This window comes from Canis lupus, chromosome 12, assembly GCF_011100685.1.
Source record: "Canis lupus familiaris isolate Mischka breed German Shepherd chromosome 12, alternate assembly UU_Cfam_GSD_1.0, whole genome shotgun sequence".
NCBI lineage: Eukaryota > Metazoa > Chordata > Mammalia > Carnivora > Canidae > Canis > Canis lupus.
The window spans coordinates 65853674-65870859 of record NC_049233.1 but is presented as its reverse complement, the minus strand read 5'-3'; the positions used below and the strand labels follow the sequence as shown (position 1 = coordinate 65870859).

General features: G+C 47.3%; 1 protein-coding gene across 2 annotated transcripts in view; it reads right to left on the bottom strand.

Annotated features, from left to right (window-relative positions):
* Window positions 1-5344: 5344 nt before the first annotated feature.
* AFG1L (AFG1 like ATPase) overlaps window positions 5345-17186 on the bottom strand; it is a 202207-nt gene continuing 190365 nt past the window's right edge. Inside the window, exons 11-14 of one of the 2 annotated variants that reach the window (XR_005368108.1) lie at window positions 12021-12161; window positions 8625-8738; window positions 6077-6362; window positions 5345-5643 (exon numbers count right to left, since the gene is read on the bottom strand). Coding sequence is in view for 1 of the 2 variants with exons in the window: in XM_038554878.1 (XP_038410806.1) it covers window positions 6234-6362; window positions 8625-8738; window positions 12021-12161 (384 nt within the window). In the remaining variant the exon portion in view is untranslated. Of the gene's footprint in view, window positions 6363-8624; window positions 8739-12020; window positions 12162-17186 lie in introns of both variants that reach the window. The other variant, XM_038554878.1, reaches the window with a different exon arrangement.

Here is a 17186-nt window from a genome sequence, read left to right as displayed (position 1 = left end):
GTGTTATTTTGTGTGTGGGCTTCCCGACTCATTTGGGGCGCTGCGTGTAATTTTCCGTGGGGCCGGTGTTCGGGCTTGTCCGTGGTGCCATCAGAAACCTGGGTCGTTGACTCTCACCACCGGGGTCCCTGTGGACCGCGCTCCCCGAGGTGGGCTCCCCGCGGCCTCGGGGTAACAACCCACCTCCTAACTACACAAGGAGACTGGTGGTGACCACACTCCTTAGCGGGAGTCGCTGCGCCAGCCAGTCGGTGCTTCTGCATCTTGCCAGCCAGGGGGACCCCTGCCCTCTGCCCTCACCCACCTCCTTCCCACCCCGACTCCGAGCCCGCAGTGACCCGAGGCCCCAGGGCAGCAGGGAAGGCCGCGGAGGGCAGATGCGTCCAGAAGCCGCGCTCCCCGGTGCTGAACCGGGGCCTCCGTTTCCCCCTCCTGGGAAGTAGGAGCAACCAATGCAGGTCGGTTGGTGGCCACGGGGGAGACCACAGGGTGGGAGCAAGGGCCCCGGAATCGGAAAGGGGGGCGGGGTCCGGGTCGCCCTGGGACGCCGACCTGGGTCCTGGGGTCAAGCAGCCCGAGCAGTGGGCCGTGGGGGACAGCGGGGGGGCTCCGGCCCCGAGCAGTGGGCGTCGGAGGACAGCGGGGAGGCCCCGGGTCGCCCTGGGACCCCGACCTGGTTCCTGGGGTCGAGCAGCCCGAGCAGTGGGCCGTGGGGGACAGCGGGGAGGCCCCGGAACGCCCTGGGACGCCGACCTGGGCTCCGGCCCCGAGCAGTGGGCCGTGGGGGACAGCGGGGAGGCCCCGGGACGCCCTGGGACCCCGACCTGGGTCCTGGGGTCGAGCAGCCCGAGCAGTGGGCCGCGGGGGACAGCGGGGAGGCCCCGGAACGCCCTGGGACGCCGACCTGGGCTCCGGCCCCGAGCAGTGGGCGGCGGGGGACAGCGGGGAGGCCCCGGGACGCCCTGGGACCCCGACCTGGGTCCTGGGGTCGAGCAGCCCGAGCAGTGGGCCGCGGGGGACAGCGGGGAGGCCCCGGGACGCCCTGGGACCCCGACCTGGGCTCCGGCCCCAAGCAGTGGGCCGCGGGGGACAGCGGGGAGGCCCCGGGACGCCCTGGGACGCCGACCTGGGTCCTGGGGCCGAGCAGCCCGAGCAGTGGGGGACAGCGGGGAGGCCCCGGGACGCCCCGAGCAGCGAGTGGCTCGGCGGGACCTGCTCCGGGGCGGGCGCTCCGCGGCCACCCGCGCATCGGCCCTCGGGCCGCCCGGGCCCTGGAGGATCAGCCCCTGTCGCCCGCGCCACGTGCCTCTCGGGCTTATTATTCGGTCGGTTCACCCCACTGACCACGAGATGGTGCTGTCTTTCTGGGAAATCTTTGGCGTTCGTCAAACAGGCAACAATCTCTTTTCCCTCTGGGCCTGCAAGAATACATTTGAATTTAACAATCCTCGCGGCATCTCATTAGGCCAGAAGTCGTGCCCTTGGGTCGGGCGACTCTTTTCCCTTGTGCTTAGAAACCGTATTGGGGTGGGGGGTGGGGGGTGCGCCTGGGGGGATCCGTTGATCAAGCATCCGTCTTGGGCTCAGGTCATCATCCCAAGGTCCTGGGATCAGCCCTGGGATGGAGCCCCGCGTCAGGTTTCCTGCTTATTAGGGAGTCTGCTTCTCTCTCTTCCCCTGCCCCTTCCCCACTGCTTGTTCTCTTTCAAATAAATAAAATCTTAAAAAACATAAAACAAAAAACAAAACCGTTTTGGGTTGGGATGCGTCATCTTCTGGTTGGCATTCATCCAAGGCTCTAATGCAAGGCAGAGTTGGCGTTCATTATTGCTTTGTGATCCTAATCATTCGTATCAACTACTCTTCATTGAACCCTTTACCATTTGCAAAGCACTTTTCACCAGTTAGTCTCAGAATAACTCTATGAAATGGGTATTACTGTTCTCATTTATAGATGAGAAAACCGAGGCTCAGAGCACTAATTCAAGGTCACAAAGCCAAAGCTGCCAGAACCAGATCCTGAACCCTTCCCATTGTACTCGGATGAGCGGAACAGGCGCATCCTAGAGACCGGCAGCCAACCACTGGGGACCCAAAAAAGTACAGCCCTGAGGCCAGAAACTTCTGGGGACAACCTCCGGGAGACTTGCCGCGCAAGCAGGAAAGACAGACAGGTACCAGGAAAGACAGACAGATACCCTCCGGAGTTTCAGGCTATCACAGACCACAGGGCCTTAGACATGTTGCTCAGGTGCGCAGCTGGACAGAGTCCGCAGACGCTCCACGAGAGGACAGATTCTATTAGGTTTATGTTCCAGGAAAATGAACCTGCTTATGCCAGTGGGAAAAACAGATCTTCATTCTGCCTCGAGCAAAAGGTGTAAACTCCATCTCCCAAGACCAACTTTTTCTACCGGCAAGGGCTGTCTTACCGGTTAGGAGATCCGCAGACGATCGTGTACAAGCCCACGGGATCCCTTGTTCCAGACCTGCTGCCAGCTTCTGGCCATGAGCCGGGAAGCCAAATGTCAGGGCGCCGGGCCCCGTCTCCAGGGGCGCTTCTACTCCAGATGAGGGGCTACAGGTGTAGGTTCAGGTACTTGGACTTAGGGAGACTGTTTTCAGCACCGAAGCAGTTACATGGAAAGTTGAATAAATTAGTATTGGGCCATTTTAGGGCCCCGGTGTCCGTCTTAGCAATTCAGGAAGTCGTTTTACTGTTTCCCGTGCCCGGGCTTCCCCGTGTGTAAAATGGGAAGAGCAGCACCGACCCCACAGGATTGTTACCAGGATCGAGGAGTTTATAAAGCAGTAGAACCGTGCCCAGCACGCAGCGAGCACATGTTTCTTAAATAACATTAATACGTGGATTTGGGCACATCAAAATTTAGAGATTTTAACAAGTGAAATCTTAATTTTTTTCAGGATTCCAAGTAATTTAGAATATTATTTGTATACTCGCAGGTAGAAGAAATATACTCCGGGAAAGACTGCGGTATTTCCTTATGATTAAAACTTGAAATCCCACTGAAAATGCATAAATGTGATTAGAATGGTACTATCATCTTCTGCATTTTATAAACATCAGAAATAGGTTAAAAATTCTTTAGGTCCACTATGTCTTTCTAAATTTCATTATTACTGGTGTTGGCAAATAAGCCTACCTGGCAAGAATAATGCAGTGATCGGAATTTTTCCTTCTCCTTTTTTAAAGAAAAATTTTCCTTTTTCTCCATTTGGTTTCTTCTGAGTTGGGAAACTAGGGATCATTTCAGAGGGTGCCCTGGGGCATTTTCCTGACTCTAAAGATAGCCTCCGTCTGAGTTTCTAGGTGAGTGGGAATATTCCACAGCAACACTCACCCAGTCTTCAAATTATCAATTTAAAGCTTTTTTTTTTTTTTTTTAAGAGAGAGTGAGCATTTGCTCTCAGAGAGTTCATGCAACCCCAGGAGAAAGACTGGAATGTTGAGAATGTGATAGGGACAGGATTTGGAAGAAAAACACACGAATTGAAACATTGCTTTCCAATCTAAAAGTTGTTTTTCATGTCTCATTTTGGCATTAATTTTCTTTTAGCACCATATTGTTTCCTGGTAACAGCTTATTTCATTTTTTTGTTGTTATAGCTATTCTTTAAGATTTTTCTTTTTCTGGCAGGCTGTTTTATAAAACAGACTTTGTGGAGAAGAGATGGGGATAAAGATGTGCCATTTCTAGCCACCACGGAACTCCCTCCTCCCACCCACTCCCAGCTCAGAGAGCCCTCTCACTACAGCCAGACCCCAGAGGGCGTGGGGGGCACGGGGAGGGACAGAAGCCGGGACACGATCCAGGTACTCAGGTAAAACCAGAACTACGGCGTTGCCCTACAGAGACAATACTTAAAAGTTGAAGTTCTTCGGTACCAATATTATGGGACAGTTACACTGAGAATCTGGTGGGCTTCTGTGCATCGAGCCAGGTCCCCAACTAACATCACATTGTTTCCAGGCAAAAATAAAATTCTAATTCCAAATACCTGACCTCAACTGAAGTTTTACAACAGAACTTGAGTGGGGACTATTTCACATCGACCCAACACACTCAGAGACAGTTCCTCTTTCTATCATTCAGGCTGTCCATCTGTCTGTCCATCCATTCATACTATCTTTTCATTAAGATTTGGCATACTTGCCAAAGAAATGTGAAAAGCAAAAATCTGATAGAAATGAGTTATGCATTTTATATTTATAGAGTTCCAAGCAATGGTTCTGTTGTAAGTTCATCTTCACTGTTTTTTTAAATCAATATTAAAATAATCTCTTTTTTATAGAGGTGGTGAGGTATAGTGAGTTTTGAAGTTGTGAATCTTAGGTCCAGCTGCTTTCTTTTCTAAGCCTTGGTTCCTTTTCTATAAACAGGGACAATTCTAGAACTCTCCAAGATCAATTCTTTACCTGAGCTCATGTAAATGTCTAGCAATAGATCTCTTTTGAACTCTTTTTTGTTTCACTTCAATAAAGATACTTTTATACTCAGCCATAAAAGGGGATGAGGTCTTGTCATTTGCAGCAACATGGATGAACCTGGAGGGTATTATGCTAGTGAAATAAGTCAGACAGAGGGAAAAAAAATAAAACCATGCGATTTCACTTACATGTGGAATCTTAAAAAACAGACTAAAAAACCCCAAAAAGCAGAAACAAATCCATAAATATAGAGAACAAACTGATGGCTGCCAGGGGAGAGGGGATGGGTGAAGGGGAGTGGGAGATACAAGCTTCCAGTTATGGAAACGTACAAGTCACGGGAATAAGAGACACAGCACCGGGGATACAGTCAGTGATAACTGCAACACTGCGTGTGGGGACAGATGGCAGCTACACCTGTGGTGAACACGGCATAATGTACAGACTGTTGAGTGACGCTGTACACTTGAAACTAAAGTAATATTGTGTCAACTGTATTTCAATTTTAGGAAATTTCAAGGCTTTTAAACCCACATTTAATTTTCAGATGCCATGATTTAAACTTTTCTCTATACTCAGGTACCCTATCCATCTATCTGCTTGACTTGGGTTAGTGTCTAAAACAGACTAATGTGGGTAGATTATTAATTTATAAATTAAACAGATTCAAAGAGCTTACCTGTGTTGACAACTGTAACCATTTTATTTGGGCTGTGCCTACCCCCCCCCAAAAAAATATCTGATTTTTGCGATATTTGGTAGATTTCACATTTTTCCTTTTGTCTTTTTCTTCTTGAAGAGGGCTTCAGACTCACATAACAGCCTCAACTAAGATCCCTTCTGTGATAAAAGCCAAGTCAGGATGTACTTGAACGAATCAAGGAATGACCTCAATGAAGGACAAGTCAGATTTTATTTAAGGTTCATCAAGTGTTCTTCCCTATTTACTATTAAGTCCATCTCATCACAGAAGCAGAGGCAAGGGTGGGGAGTGTCATTCTGGAGCCGGAGCAAATGCAGGAGCGGTGGGAAGGAGCCGCCTGTCTACTGGGGTCCTGCTGGCCTCAGGTGAAGCAGAGTTCACTCCGCTGCGCTGCTCGGTGTCCAGGACTCTGTCCCCTCCTGACACTCTCTCACTGGCCCATCTTCCTGGTATCTGTCCTCCTACTGGCCCTCAGAATTGCAGGATCTGCCTGTCGATTAGAATTTGACACCCTTGCTCCTTATTCTATGCTGTCATAAGGCCTACGAGATTTAGTAGGATTTATGGCCCCCCCAAATCACATGTGTAAGCCCGTGTCCTAAAATGTTGTTGTTCTCTTTAGTATATACTAAAATCGGAAAGTTGCTTTGCTTTGTATTGAAATGTAAGGTTTTTTCTCCCTCTCATAAAAGATGTGTTTGTATCAACAGGTAGCCAAAGCTCAGAGATGTTCAGAACGACATTGCATTTAACTGTGTGTGTGTGTGTGTATGTGTGTGTGTGTGTGTGTTTCAGGTGGCTTATCTGAAGCCAAAATGTCTGGTCCTACATTAATCTTTGAGTGATGACTTTAATTTTGTGGTGCAGAAATAAAATCAAATAAATAGGCAAAAAGTAAACCTATAAAAATGGTTTTAACTTACTAATCCACTCCATCTTTGACAGCAATTTTAGATAAAATGGTCCAGAGCACAAAGTGCATAATTAATTATGAGAAAAATGATTCCTTCAAGTCCCATAATAAAGAGTTCTCCCTGCCGTAATCATTTGTCCAGAGTTTTAATCAAGCAAAAGCGATGGTTACTTCTTGCTTCTGTCCCCCTCATTCCAGTACTGCTCAGTCTGCATTTCTGTGAGTCGGGAAAGCGTGCGCTGAAATGCGAAGATTTCCTCTTCTCCAGTAAACATAGAGAGTCCTTCTGCTGAGTCCTGGTTACCGAAACACAACACAAAACAAAAAAACAACCCAGCACCAATTAAAACTACCACAAATCACCATTTATAGAACTAAGGACAGGTTTAAAACAACTTTTTAGGTTTCTCTTTTTAGGTTTAGATTATAAAATGTTCTATACATTTTTTTCATATATGGGCTCCTAAATTAGACTGCAGAATCAACTTAATTTAAACCAATATTCCATAGATGGAACAAATTACCAGGGAGAAAACAACAGGGACAACATGAGAAGAATGATGAAAGCTGAAACAATACCCCAAAATCCAAATATGAAAATGTTTGCAGGACGAAAGCTGTTGCGTGATGAAAATTTTCTGCAAAACCTGAGGTAAAGACATGTCAGACCGAAAAAGAATTCTTTCTCCAAAAAAGGCCCAGCAGAAATAAGTTAACACCGAAACACAGTAGCTCTGGTGAGTGAGGAAGCCGGAGGCAGGCCCGCATTCCCAACAGGAGGCCCAGAGGTTTGGCCAACGAGCCTACTTGGGAAGGCAGGGCTGCCTTTTTGGTCTTGATCCTGCCAACCAGAGTTAAGTTTGGGGATCCCTCTGTGAGGCGGGCAAACAGCCTGGCACTGGTGATACCAACGTGGGCTTGTGGCCAATAAGTGAGAAAGAGAAATTCTGTCTCTTTCCTTAGGGATCTGTACCACACTTCAGAGAAGACTTCTGGACTCCTTAGTCCGTGCATCACTGGCTGACCCACTGCAAGACCGCATGGCCCTGTGGCCACAAGCTCTCATTTCTTCTTACATCACTAGTCCCATATGCTGAGCTGGCTTGGCCCTATATCTGAACCCTCATCCTAGGGAGAAATATGGAAGAGCCAGTGATTTAGGGAACTTTAGAAACTGGCCTGATAGAGCCCCTCAAGTACATTCTTTCAAATGGCAGAAGACATTACTTGGATATACGTATTGCTCCTGGAGAAACCACGATTTTGAAGGGTCCCAGCATATGGTTCATAAGCAACACTTTATTTCTACACATACAGTTAGGTAGTCATGTTTTGAACAGTCACCCTTTTTAAAAAAATATTTTATTTATTTACTCATGAGAGAGAGAGAGAGAGAGAGGCAGAGACAAAGGCAGAGGGAGAAGCAGGCTCCATGCAGGGAGCCCGACGTGGGGAGTCTCGGGATCGCACCCTGGACTGAAGGTGGCGCTAAACCTCTGGGCCACGGGGGCTGCCCTGCATGTTCACCTTTTAATGACTTATAAGCCTCATTTCCTCCAAACTCCTAAGGATGCAGAATTTCTCCTCGGGTCAGTAAGGTACTGTTTCCTCATTTCTAATGGCCTTTCGCTTTTGGGGTTGGAAGAATGGGGCTCCGCTCACTCTGGAGGTGTTTACGGATAGCTGTAAAATTTTATTTTATTTTATTTTATTTTTTTAAAGATTTTATTTATTTATTCATAGACACAGAGAGAGAGGCAGAGACACAGGCAGAGGGAGAAGCAGGCTCCACGCAGGGAGCCCGATGCGGGACTCGATCCCAGGCCTCCAGGATCACACCCCAGGCTGCAGGCGGCGCCAAACCGCTGCGCCACCGGGGCTGCCCAGCTGTAAAATTTTAACTAATAGATCAACTCCTGAGAAATATGCCCTGTAATGTTTCTACTTAAGAAGGAAATGTAAAATCATTTCTGTTTGGCCTGTGGCAAATCACCAGACCCCAAGCTCCAGGAGAACTGGGCCAGTGTGGGCTGGTTCTCTGTAGCGTGTCCCCAGAGCCCCCACCACGGGTGCTCCTTAAATGTTCATGGAATGGAGGTTGGCGGATGAATAATGGATTTCTTTTTAAGCCAAGGGCTATGCCAAGCATTCCATGGTCCTGGAAGAGCCAACCCACATACTTGGATACTGTATTTTACACTCTGCAGATCCAGTAGACGTGAAGAACCAGCATGGTGTCGCAGAATGAGCCCAGACACAGGTGCCCAGGTGTCCAGCTCTGGCCCCCCATTAGTCAGCGGTGTGACCACGGGCCCACTGGTCCACCTCTCTGGTTTTCCTTATATGCAAAAAATGATCACGAAGATTGCTTGCACTCTAAGACTATATTCTCTACATTTCGTGATGCTGAGCAAAAGTCCGCTATATTGACTTTAGAAGAAAACAGCAAATCAATGGTTAAACATACACCGTGTTTTTCCTCAAAATGCAGCCACGTATAAAATCAAAAACAATTAGGCTGTTTTATAATAAAAAGAGATTATGTTAATATTGCCTACCTGGCTCAGCCCCAAATCATCCATCAGTATTCTGCTATGCTCCAACTCACTGTCATGATGTTGATGTAAAAACAAGCTCGCTATAGGAGTTGATGCAGAGCAAATGACGCGCACCTGAAAGACAGGAAAATGAGTAAAGAGCATTACTCCGCACATTTTGCAAGTTAAAGGCCAGAACAAATCTCTCACAAAATAAATATTCTGTTTGTCATCACAGGGAGCTTAGATTTTTGCTTTTAAGATGTTCATATTTTTTCGAATACTTTGTGTCTCTTTAAAGTGATATTTTTAAACTGCAGGGCCCTTTTCAGAATATTTCCACACAGCTTGTAACATCTTATAAAGTAGGGAGCTAGAGGGGAGAGCTAAGGTTTTATCGGGTACCCTTAGGTCTGGATACCAGCTCTGGTCCCCCACTTCAAAGCCCAGTGGTCTTCCCATCACACCCAGGGGTTGATAGGTACACCTGTCTCTGTGCACACTGAAGACGGTCCCCGGATGCGCTGCACAGGTGACTGCTAAGCTCAGGGCATCGCTACGCTAATTAGACCCTGAATTTCTAGAACCTACCTTTATATCAGCATCCTACCAAGACAGTCTTCAAAAGACTGAGCTTGACCTTAATATTTCTTGATTACGCAAGTGTCTGAGTGAGTGCACATATGTGATCATACATTGGAAACAGCTTTTGTGAAATTATGAATTTTAATATTAATAAGTCCTGAATTTGTTTTCAGGATTCACGGCTACCCTTTAAAAATCGTTATTTAAACAACTATGCCAATGCTTTAAAATAATGTATCGACATTTGGGACTAGTTTTTCCATATCCGGATCACTTTCTACCTCCTCTTGTACGTTCTTTTTAATCACAAATGACACTTTTCATTATTGAGATAGGAATACCCTGATCTCACAAATTTCCATGAATACATTCTAGAATAATGTCTGTTTTAATGCTCCCAATTTCTGAAATAAGAATTTCAACTGTTCTTTAAAAAAAAAAGAACATATGGGCAGCCCCAGTGGCGCAGCGGTTTAGCACCACCTGCAGCCCAGGGCGTGATCCTGGAGGCCCTGGATCCAGTCCCACGTCAGGCTCTCTGTATGATGCCTGCTTCTCCTTCTGCCTGTGTCTCTGTCTCTCTCTCTCTGTCTCTATGAATGAATAAAATCTTTTAAAAAATTTAAAAAAGAACATAAATGCGAAATGTGTGATCCAGTTAAAGCAAATGTTAGGAAAGAGGTTCTGGTATTCCATCGTATGGCCACAAAACTCTTCTTTCCCATTAACTAAGAAGTGGGACAGTGGGGGTGAAATAGGACCAGGGAGGGGGAGATGGGGGCCATCGGTTTCTTTAAGGTATTCCATGTAATCGAGTCAGAGTTTACCAAACCTCCTACTCTAAGAACCACCTACTAATGCCCCTCTACCATTTTTCTTGAAGCATGAGCCCTCTAAAAATGGAGGGCCACCTCCAGGCTTCATTCAGGACCCCACACGGTTATTTCAGAGCAGCATCTGGGAAGTGACAGGACTTGATCCCTGAGCTCTGGTGTTCCCAACTTCCTGCCTCTCCTGCCTCCCTGAGTACATATGCCGCCGCCCTGGGAGTGTGTGGCACATTTAGATGTCACTCACTATGGCAGGCTCCTCTCAGCACTGCTCCTGAGCCAAACTAGCTGCCCTTTGTGCTCAGGCCTGCCACAGGGCCTTTGCTGCAAATGGCCCCCCAGCATTGGAATTTAGGCATCACTTCTCAGCGCTTCTAAGAAGCAGTTGGGGGGCTTTGTGAATATGCAGGTTTTCATACCCACCTCCTTAGGATTAGGGTTCATTTACTGGGCTGGGAGTAGGGTGGGCTCTGGAACATGGATCTTAAGTAGCCCAGAGGATTCTGATGTAGGCGGTCCTCAGCAGGACTTCCCCAGATCCACCCCCACCCCCCACAAAGATCGGTCTACTCTCCCCCATACATGCACAGCGCCATTCTCCTCTCTCAATCCTTCCAAGAGATCAGCCCTCCGGGGTGACTTACATTTAGTTCTGTGGATACTTGATTAATGCTTCTCTGACGCTAGACTATACATTCTATGAAGGCAGGCACCAGATCTGGCTTTGCCTGTCGTTGAATTTCTAGCATTTAACACTGCACTTGGCATGAGAAAGGCTGCTGAATGCATGAACGAATGAAATGTTAAAATCTCACCTCTTCTCAGTGGATTCTGGTACCTTCCTCCTCCCCGCAAAATCCCTTCAATTTTAGAATCACTGCTCTATTCCTGTACAATAGGGGGGGCGGAATGATATCTAACAGTAAAATAATATTTAACTCTATTTTGAGGTTGTACTTATACTTTTACCATATATACTATAGTAAAAACTTATTTATTTATTTATTCATTCATTCATTCATTTATTTATGAGGGAGAGAGAGAGAGCACGTGTGGGCGCACATGGTTGGAGGGGGGGAGAGAGAGAATCTCAAGCAGACTCTCTGTTGACCATGGAGCCTGACATGGGGCCTGATCCCAGGACCTCTGATCATGACTTTAGCTAAAACCAAGAGTCTGATGCTCAACCAACTGAGCCACCCAGGAGCCCTACAGATACATACTATTAATTGTGGCTCACCTTCATGGAAAGCTGGCTCTATGCCACACAACGTTCTGAGGGCCTTACGTGCTCATTTAGTCCTACAACAGCCACATGGAATAACTACCATTATTACCCCCTCTTTTTTCTACAGAAGGTAACTACAGCTCGAAGAGATTAAGCTGGTCCTCAAGGCGGACAGCCTGACCCCAAGGCACATTCTTTATTCAGTGGCTGTATGGCCTCTGAGGAACGGACACACGCTCTGCAACTCATGCGAAAACACATGGCTAAAAGAAACAAGATGAGGCAATGCTAGTCACGAGGGTTTCTGGGTCACAGGGAGAGAGAGCTCCAATACTGAGGATGGTCTCTAGTCACTCATTTGTTCGACCATTATTTTTTTCAGTCCAATCATTTATTCATGTAACACGTGAATTTACTGAGCACTCAGTCTAGATAAGCATCTGTTGTACATCATCATGGAGTGAGCACATGCTATGTCGAGGTGAATGATGGCATCATTAACCTCACGGTGTCTTCTGACGGAAGCCTTACACTACTACTACTTTTCCTGCTACTACCGATACTATTTATACAGCACTTGGCTTGTGCCAGGCGTCTCTTTAAGTGCTTTTCATGGATTAGCATAGTTTGCCCTCGATAATTCTCTGAAATAAATAATATTTTCCTCAATTTGTAGATGAGGACACTGAGGCACAGAGAATAAACCAGGACTCCAGGCAACCTAGCTCCACAGTCCAAAATGATTAGTCTTGGGAAAATGTACTACAGACTTACCTTGAAATCATAGAAGTTGTCAATGAGAGTTATGAATCTCCGAGCTTGTGTCCTCTTTGCTAGCGTAAATTGTGGAATGTTTCGTAAAAATACTGTATCAAAATTCTTTGACAGTTCCAGATAGTCACTGGCTCCAAGTGGCTGTAAGTAGAATGAAAATAAGGACTAGAAGACTAAAGCCAATTCTGGTTGCCCTGAATTTGAAAATCCCTCTTTTTCTCATCACAGTCTGATCTAGGTGGTAGGTTGGGGGGGGGGAGGGCACCTTGACCAAATGGAGCAGTGTTGTCACTGTAGGCTAAGGACGGTGTCTGCTGTAATTGTAACAGTGACGTAGAAAAGGTGCAAGAGACTGTTGGGGATTTACCCCAAACACAGATGCAATGAAACGCCGGGACACCTGCACACCGATGTTTCTAGCAGCAATGGCCACAATAGCCCAACTGTGGAAGGAGCCTCGGTGTCCATCGAAAGATGAATGGATAAAGAAGATGTGGTCTATGTATACAATGGAATATTCCTCAGCCATTAGAAACGACAAATACCCACCATTTGCTTCAACGTGGATGGCACTGGAGGGTATTATGCTGAGTGAAATAAGTCAATCGGAGAAGGACAAACATTATATGGTCTCATTCATTTGGGGAATATAAATAATAGTGAAAGGGAATAGAAGGGAAGGGAGAAGAAATGTGTGGGAAATATCAGAAAGGGAGACAGAACATAAAGACTCCTGACTCTGGGAAAAGAACTACGGGGTGTGGAAGGGGAGGAGGACGGGGGGTGGGGGTGAATGGGTGACGGGCACTGAGGGGGGCACTTGACGGGATGAGCACTGGGTGTTATTCTGTATGTTGGCAAATTGAACACCAATAAAAAATAAATTTATTATAAAAAAAAACGAAAAAAAAGAAAAGGGGCAAGAGAGAAGACAAGAGTGTGGTGGGAAGTGAAAGAATATCTCAAGCCACCTCACCTGGTGCCTTGTAGGTCCCTGTCCTAAACCCAGTCTTCCATTTTATTCATAAGACATAAATGAAAACATGTCCCAACAAATCCTATGGAGCGACAAACTGTGGCTACTGTTCGATGGAGCGATCTTTAACAGCGTGCCAACTCCTCTGTCATCATTTTGAAACAAAGACTATGTGTCAGTATGAGACAATCAGAAAATATTTCTCACTTAATTGGAAGTACAGCTGTTCAGGTGCAATGCAGTGAACGCTGCTAACTTCTGCGGGAAATACTGCTGTAGGAGGGGTTCGTGAGCAGAGGCAGAGACCTGGAGCGTAACTGGGTGCAGCATGCTCCCTCCTGACGTGAGGAGGGTACAGCGCTCGGGGTTCACAAGATTATCCACACAGGCCCCACCTACGATGCAAAGGCACCTGTTCTTGCAACATGAGCTTAAACTCATGAAAATTATGAAAACTGCCTGTAAACACAGTCTCTGGGGTTAGGAACAGTCCCAGGAAGCGTTAACCTCTCTTCATCTGAAGTTGCGTGTGGATGAGTGTTTCTGGCCCCGCTGGAGTGTGGGCGAGACCAGGGCCCGGGTGGGCCAGGAGCTACCCTGACGTGCCTCTGGAAGCTCCTGGGCACCAGGACCCATCCCTGGGACACAGGCAGCTGAGCCACCTCGATTTCTAGCAGAACCCATCAACACTGTCCAGAAAGGTCGACACGTGGGGAGCCACTTGCATCGCAACTTGTTCTTCCAGAAATGCAGCTACGGCTATGCTCCTGGGGGAACTGGGGACTTGTGAGAGGGGAGAGGCCATCCCCACGGCAGAGCCCATCTATTTACGCCTACGCCCTCCCAACCACCACCTCACACCAGTCACACTCGGGGAAAGAGGCTTCTCACGGAGCTGGGGGGGGGGGGAAGTCAGAGAGTGACGCTCTGGGCAAGTGGCTCCCTCGAGGGGCGCAGCCCTGCGGAGGATGCAGCAGCGGCAGAGCCTGGGCCAAGGGGGCCAAGGGATGACGGGCTCCTCCTCCTCGGGAAGTCCGCTCCAAGATGTCCCTCCCCCACGTCCTCTCACCAACCAGGTAACAAATGGGGAGGCGGACCCTTGCCTTTCCCATTTCCCTTCCCTGGCGGGGCAGCCTCTCCTCCAGGCCCAGAGCCCGGCCTCAGCGGAGGCTCCCGACGCGCTGGGCCACACGGGGCACCGGCCTGTTCAGCCCTGGGCTAGGAGGGAGCCCGCTGCCAGGCCTCCTACACCCGGAGTCGCTCCTGGGCCTGTGGCCTATTAACGGTGCCCCTTCGGGAAGCCCCAGCACCTTTCTCTTCCCTAGGTTTTCCCTCTATGCAATGGGGGGCTGGTTCCTAGCTCACAGGACTGTGAAGCGATACGCGAAACGACATGTGCAAAGCACCCAGCACAGTGCCTGGGGCACCCACGGGCGCTCGGGTCACTCTGGCCGCTTTTCACGTCCATTATTTCCAATGATCGGGCTCAGCTCGGACGAGCTGGGGACGCGAAGTGTCACTCTCAGTCGCGGGGTTAGTTTTTGCTCCACCCCTGGCTATATCTCGAACCCTCGAACCCTCGATGGGTCCTGGCGCATCTGCGAGTCCTCAGGGTCACAGCAGGGACCGCGGGGGCCACAGGAGCAGGACAGGCCTCTCGGAGTGAGAATGCGAAGCTCTTCCCACGAGACACACTGGGGCTCTGAGGGGGACACACGCTGCTTTTTTGAGATCAGTTAGAATGTAGTGTCTCATCTTTGCAAATCGGAAAGTATATGTAAAAAAAAAATGTACGAGCTCATCTTAGGTATGTAGTTATGTATAATTAAACTCGTTCTTTATGCACGGCTGTGATTTCTATCAGTATAACTACATGCCCAAGGAAAATCATCATCAGGAGAGCCCTGAAGTGCCTAGGGCAACTGAAAATCAGGATTCTGCTCACTCAGCTATTTTTACAAATTATATACCTTTGTCAGTAGGTTCTGCATTTGCCGTTATATTAGCAAGTATCCCCTTCCCTCGCATCCCTAAAACAATTATGTGCTCATTCACGTAAAGAAAATTAAGCTTTATATAGTTGTCTATCTCCTTTAAAAACAATGGTGATGGGGGGCAATGAGGGGTTGCTGTTTTTTAATAGATACTGAGTTTCCGTTGGGGATGAGGAGAGTTCTGGAAATGGGCAGTGGTGATGGCTGCACAACGATGTGAACGTACTTAATGCCACTGAACTGTGCACTTAAAAATGGTTAAAAGGGCAAATTTTACACTATGTATTATTTTACCACCACCACCACCACCACCACCACCACACACACACACACACACACACACATAGAAAGATCATTAATACTAGGAAGTGTTATTCATGGGCAGCCTGGGTGGCCCAGCGGTTTAGTGCCGCCTTCGGCCCAGGGCATGATGCTGGAGTCCTGGGATCGAGTCCCACGTCGGGCTCCCTGCGTGGAGCCTGCTTCTCCCTCTTGCCTGTGTCTCTGCCTCTCTCTCGCTCTCTCTCTGTGTCTCTCATGAATAAATAAAATCTTTAAAAAATTTTTTTTAAAAAAGGAAGTGTTATTCTTTGCTAAAGAAATCTCAGTGCAGGCCACAAAAGAGGTCACCACATTACTGTTTTCTTTAAAAATGTAAGAATGGAGGTGCCTGGGTGGCACAGTCAGTTAAGCATTCGACTCTGGGTGTCAGCTCAGTAGTGATCTCAAGGTGGTGAGATCGAGGCCCTCCTTGGGCTCCATGCTCAGGAAGGAGTCGGCTTAAGACTCTTCCTTTCCCTCTTTCCCCCCAGAATAAATAAATCTTTAAAAAAAAATAGACAGAATGAAATGTATTAATTGAAAAAGGATGTCTTTTCTCCAAGGAAACCAGCTCCAATAAGATTAATATTAAATACTAAGTTTTTAGTAGGTATCTAACGAGTGTTTTCTTATACTGACTTTGATGTTGAAGTATCCAGGAAGTGACAAACTTTCAGGATTGGTTTGGGTGAGAGATTGGGGGTTTTCTTATTACTCAAAAACGCTATTTTAAAAAATTACATAAACAAGTTAAACAACTGTGGGCAGAGACATGTTAGACACTTTGAAATCATCGGTCTGTCACTTCAAGTCATGTGACCTTGAGCAATCTCTCTGAACCTCCATTTCCACATCTGTGAATGGGGATCACGGCAGGACAGGTCTCAGGTTTGTCCTGAGGCTTCGCTATATTGACCGCATGTAAAATCTTACGAGAGTGGCTGTCACATTAAGTGCTCAAGAAATGTTATTTACAGAGTTTGTGTGAAAAGCAGATGAAATGATATATGCATCGTACCCCTCTGGCATACAACGGTCAGATACTTAATGCACAGTAGCTATTCTTTTATTAACCATCCAATAACCACTTTCTGGGCTCACGAGCCTAGGCCACCTAAACAAGCAAATAGTTTAACCGACTCCAGTCTGCTTCTGCCTTTGTACTCAGGAGGTAGAAGCCACTTCCTTTGGTCCTTCCTGCTGTCTCTGGGCCACTGAAATATCTGCCAGCCAGACACCTTGGCCCTCCATGAAGTCATATTTATAGATGACAAAATTAGTGTCTCGGGCCTGTCCCTCTCACTTTTTTGGTTACTTAGCACCCTGAGTGGTAGAAGGCCCCGGGCCCACAGAATGAACGGCCCCTACCCCAGCACATTGGAAGTGCTTGATATTTACTGAATGAATTAGTGAATGAATAATGAATAAAACACAATATAGCCCGAGAAGCCGGCTTGCTCCTTCTTTTATACCCATTGTCTCCAAAACAACTAAACTACCTACAAGATAAAAAAAATCCCACTCTTCCTTAGCTGGCGCAAGCCTCTGTTGTATATCCTAGCATGTATGTAGAACAAGTCTAGGAATATATAGACCAAAATGTTAACAGCAGTCCTCTTTGGGTGGAGTATAAAAGATGATTTTTTTTTATTATACTTTTTGATTCTCTTCCCCCACCCCGCCCCCTGCTCTCTGAACTTGTATTACTTTTAAACAGCAAAAACAATAATGCTTTTTTTTGGCGGGGGGGGGATGTCATTTTTATAATGAGCATCTTATCACTCATAACATGAGTTTTGTCACGGACAGTTTCTTCCCCCAAGGTGTTCTTAATCTGTAGAATTTTCTCAGGGACATTTAAGAAGAAAATAAAAC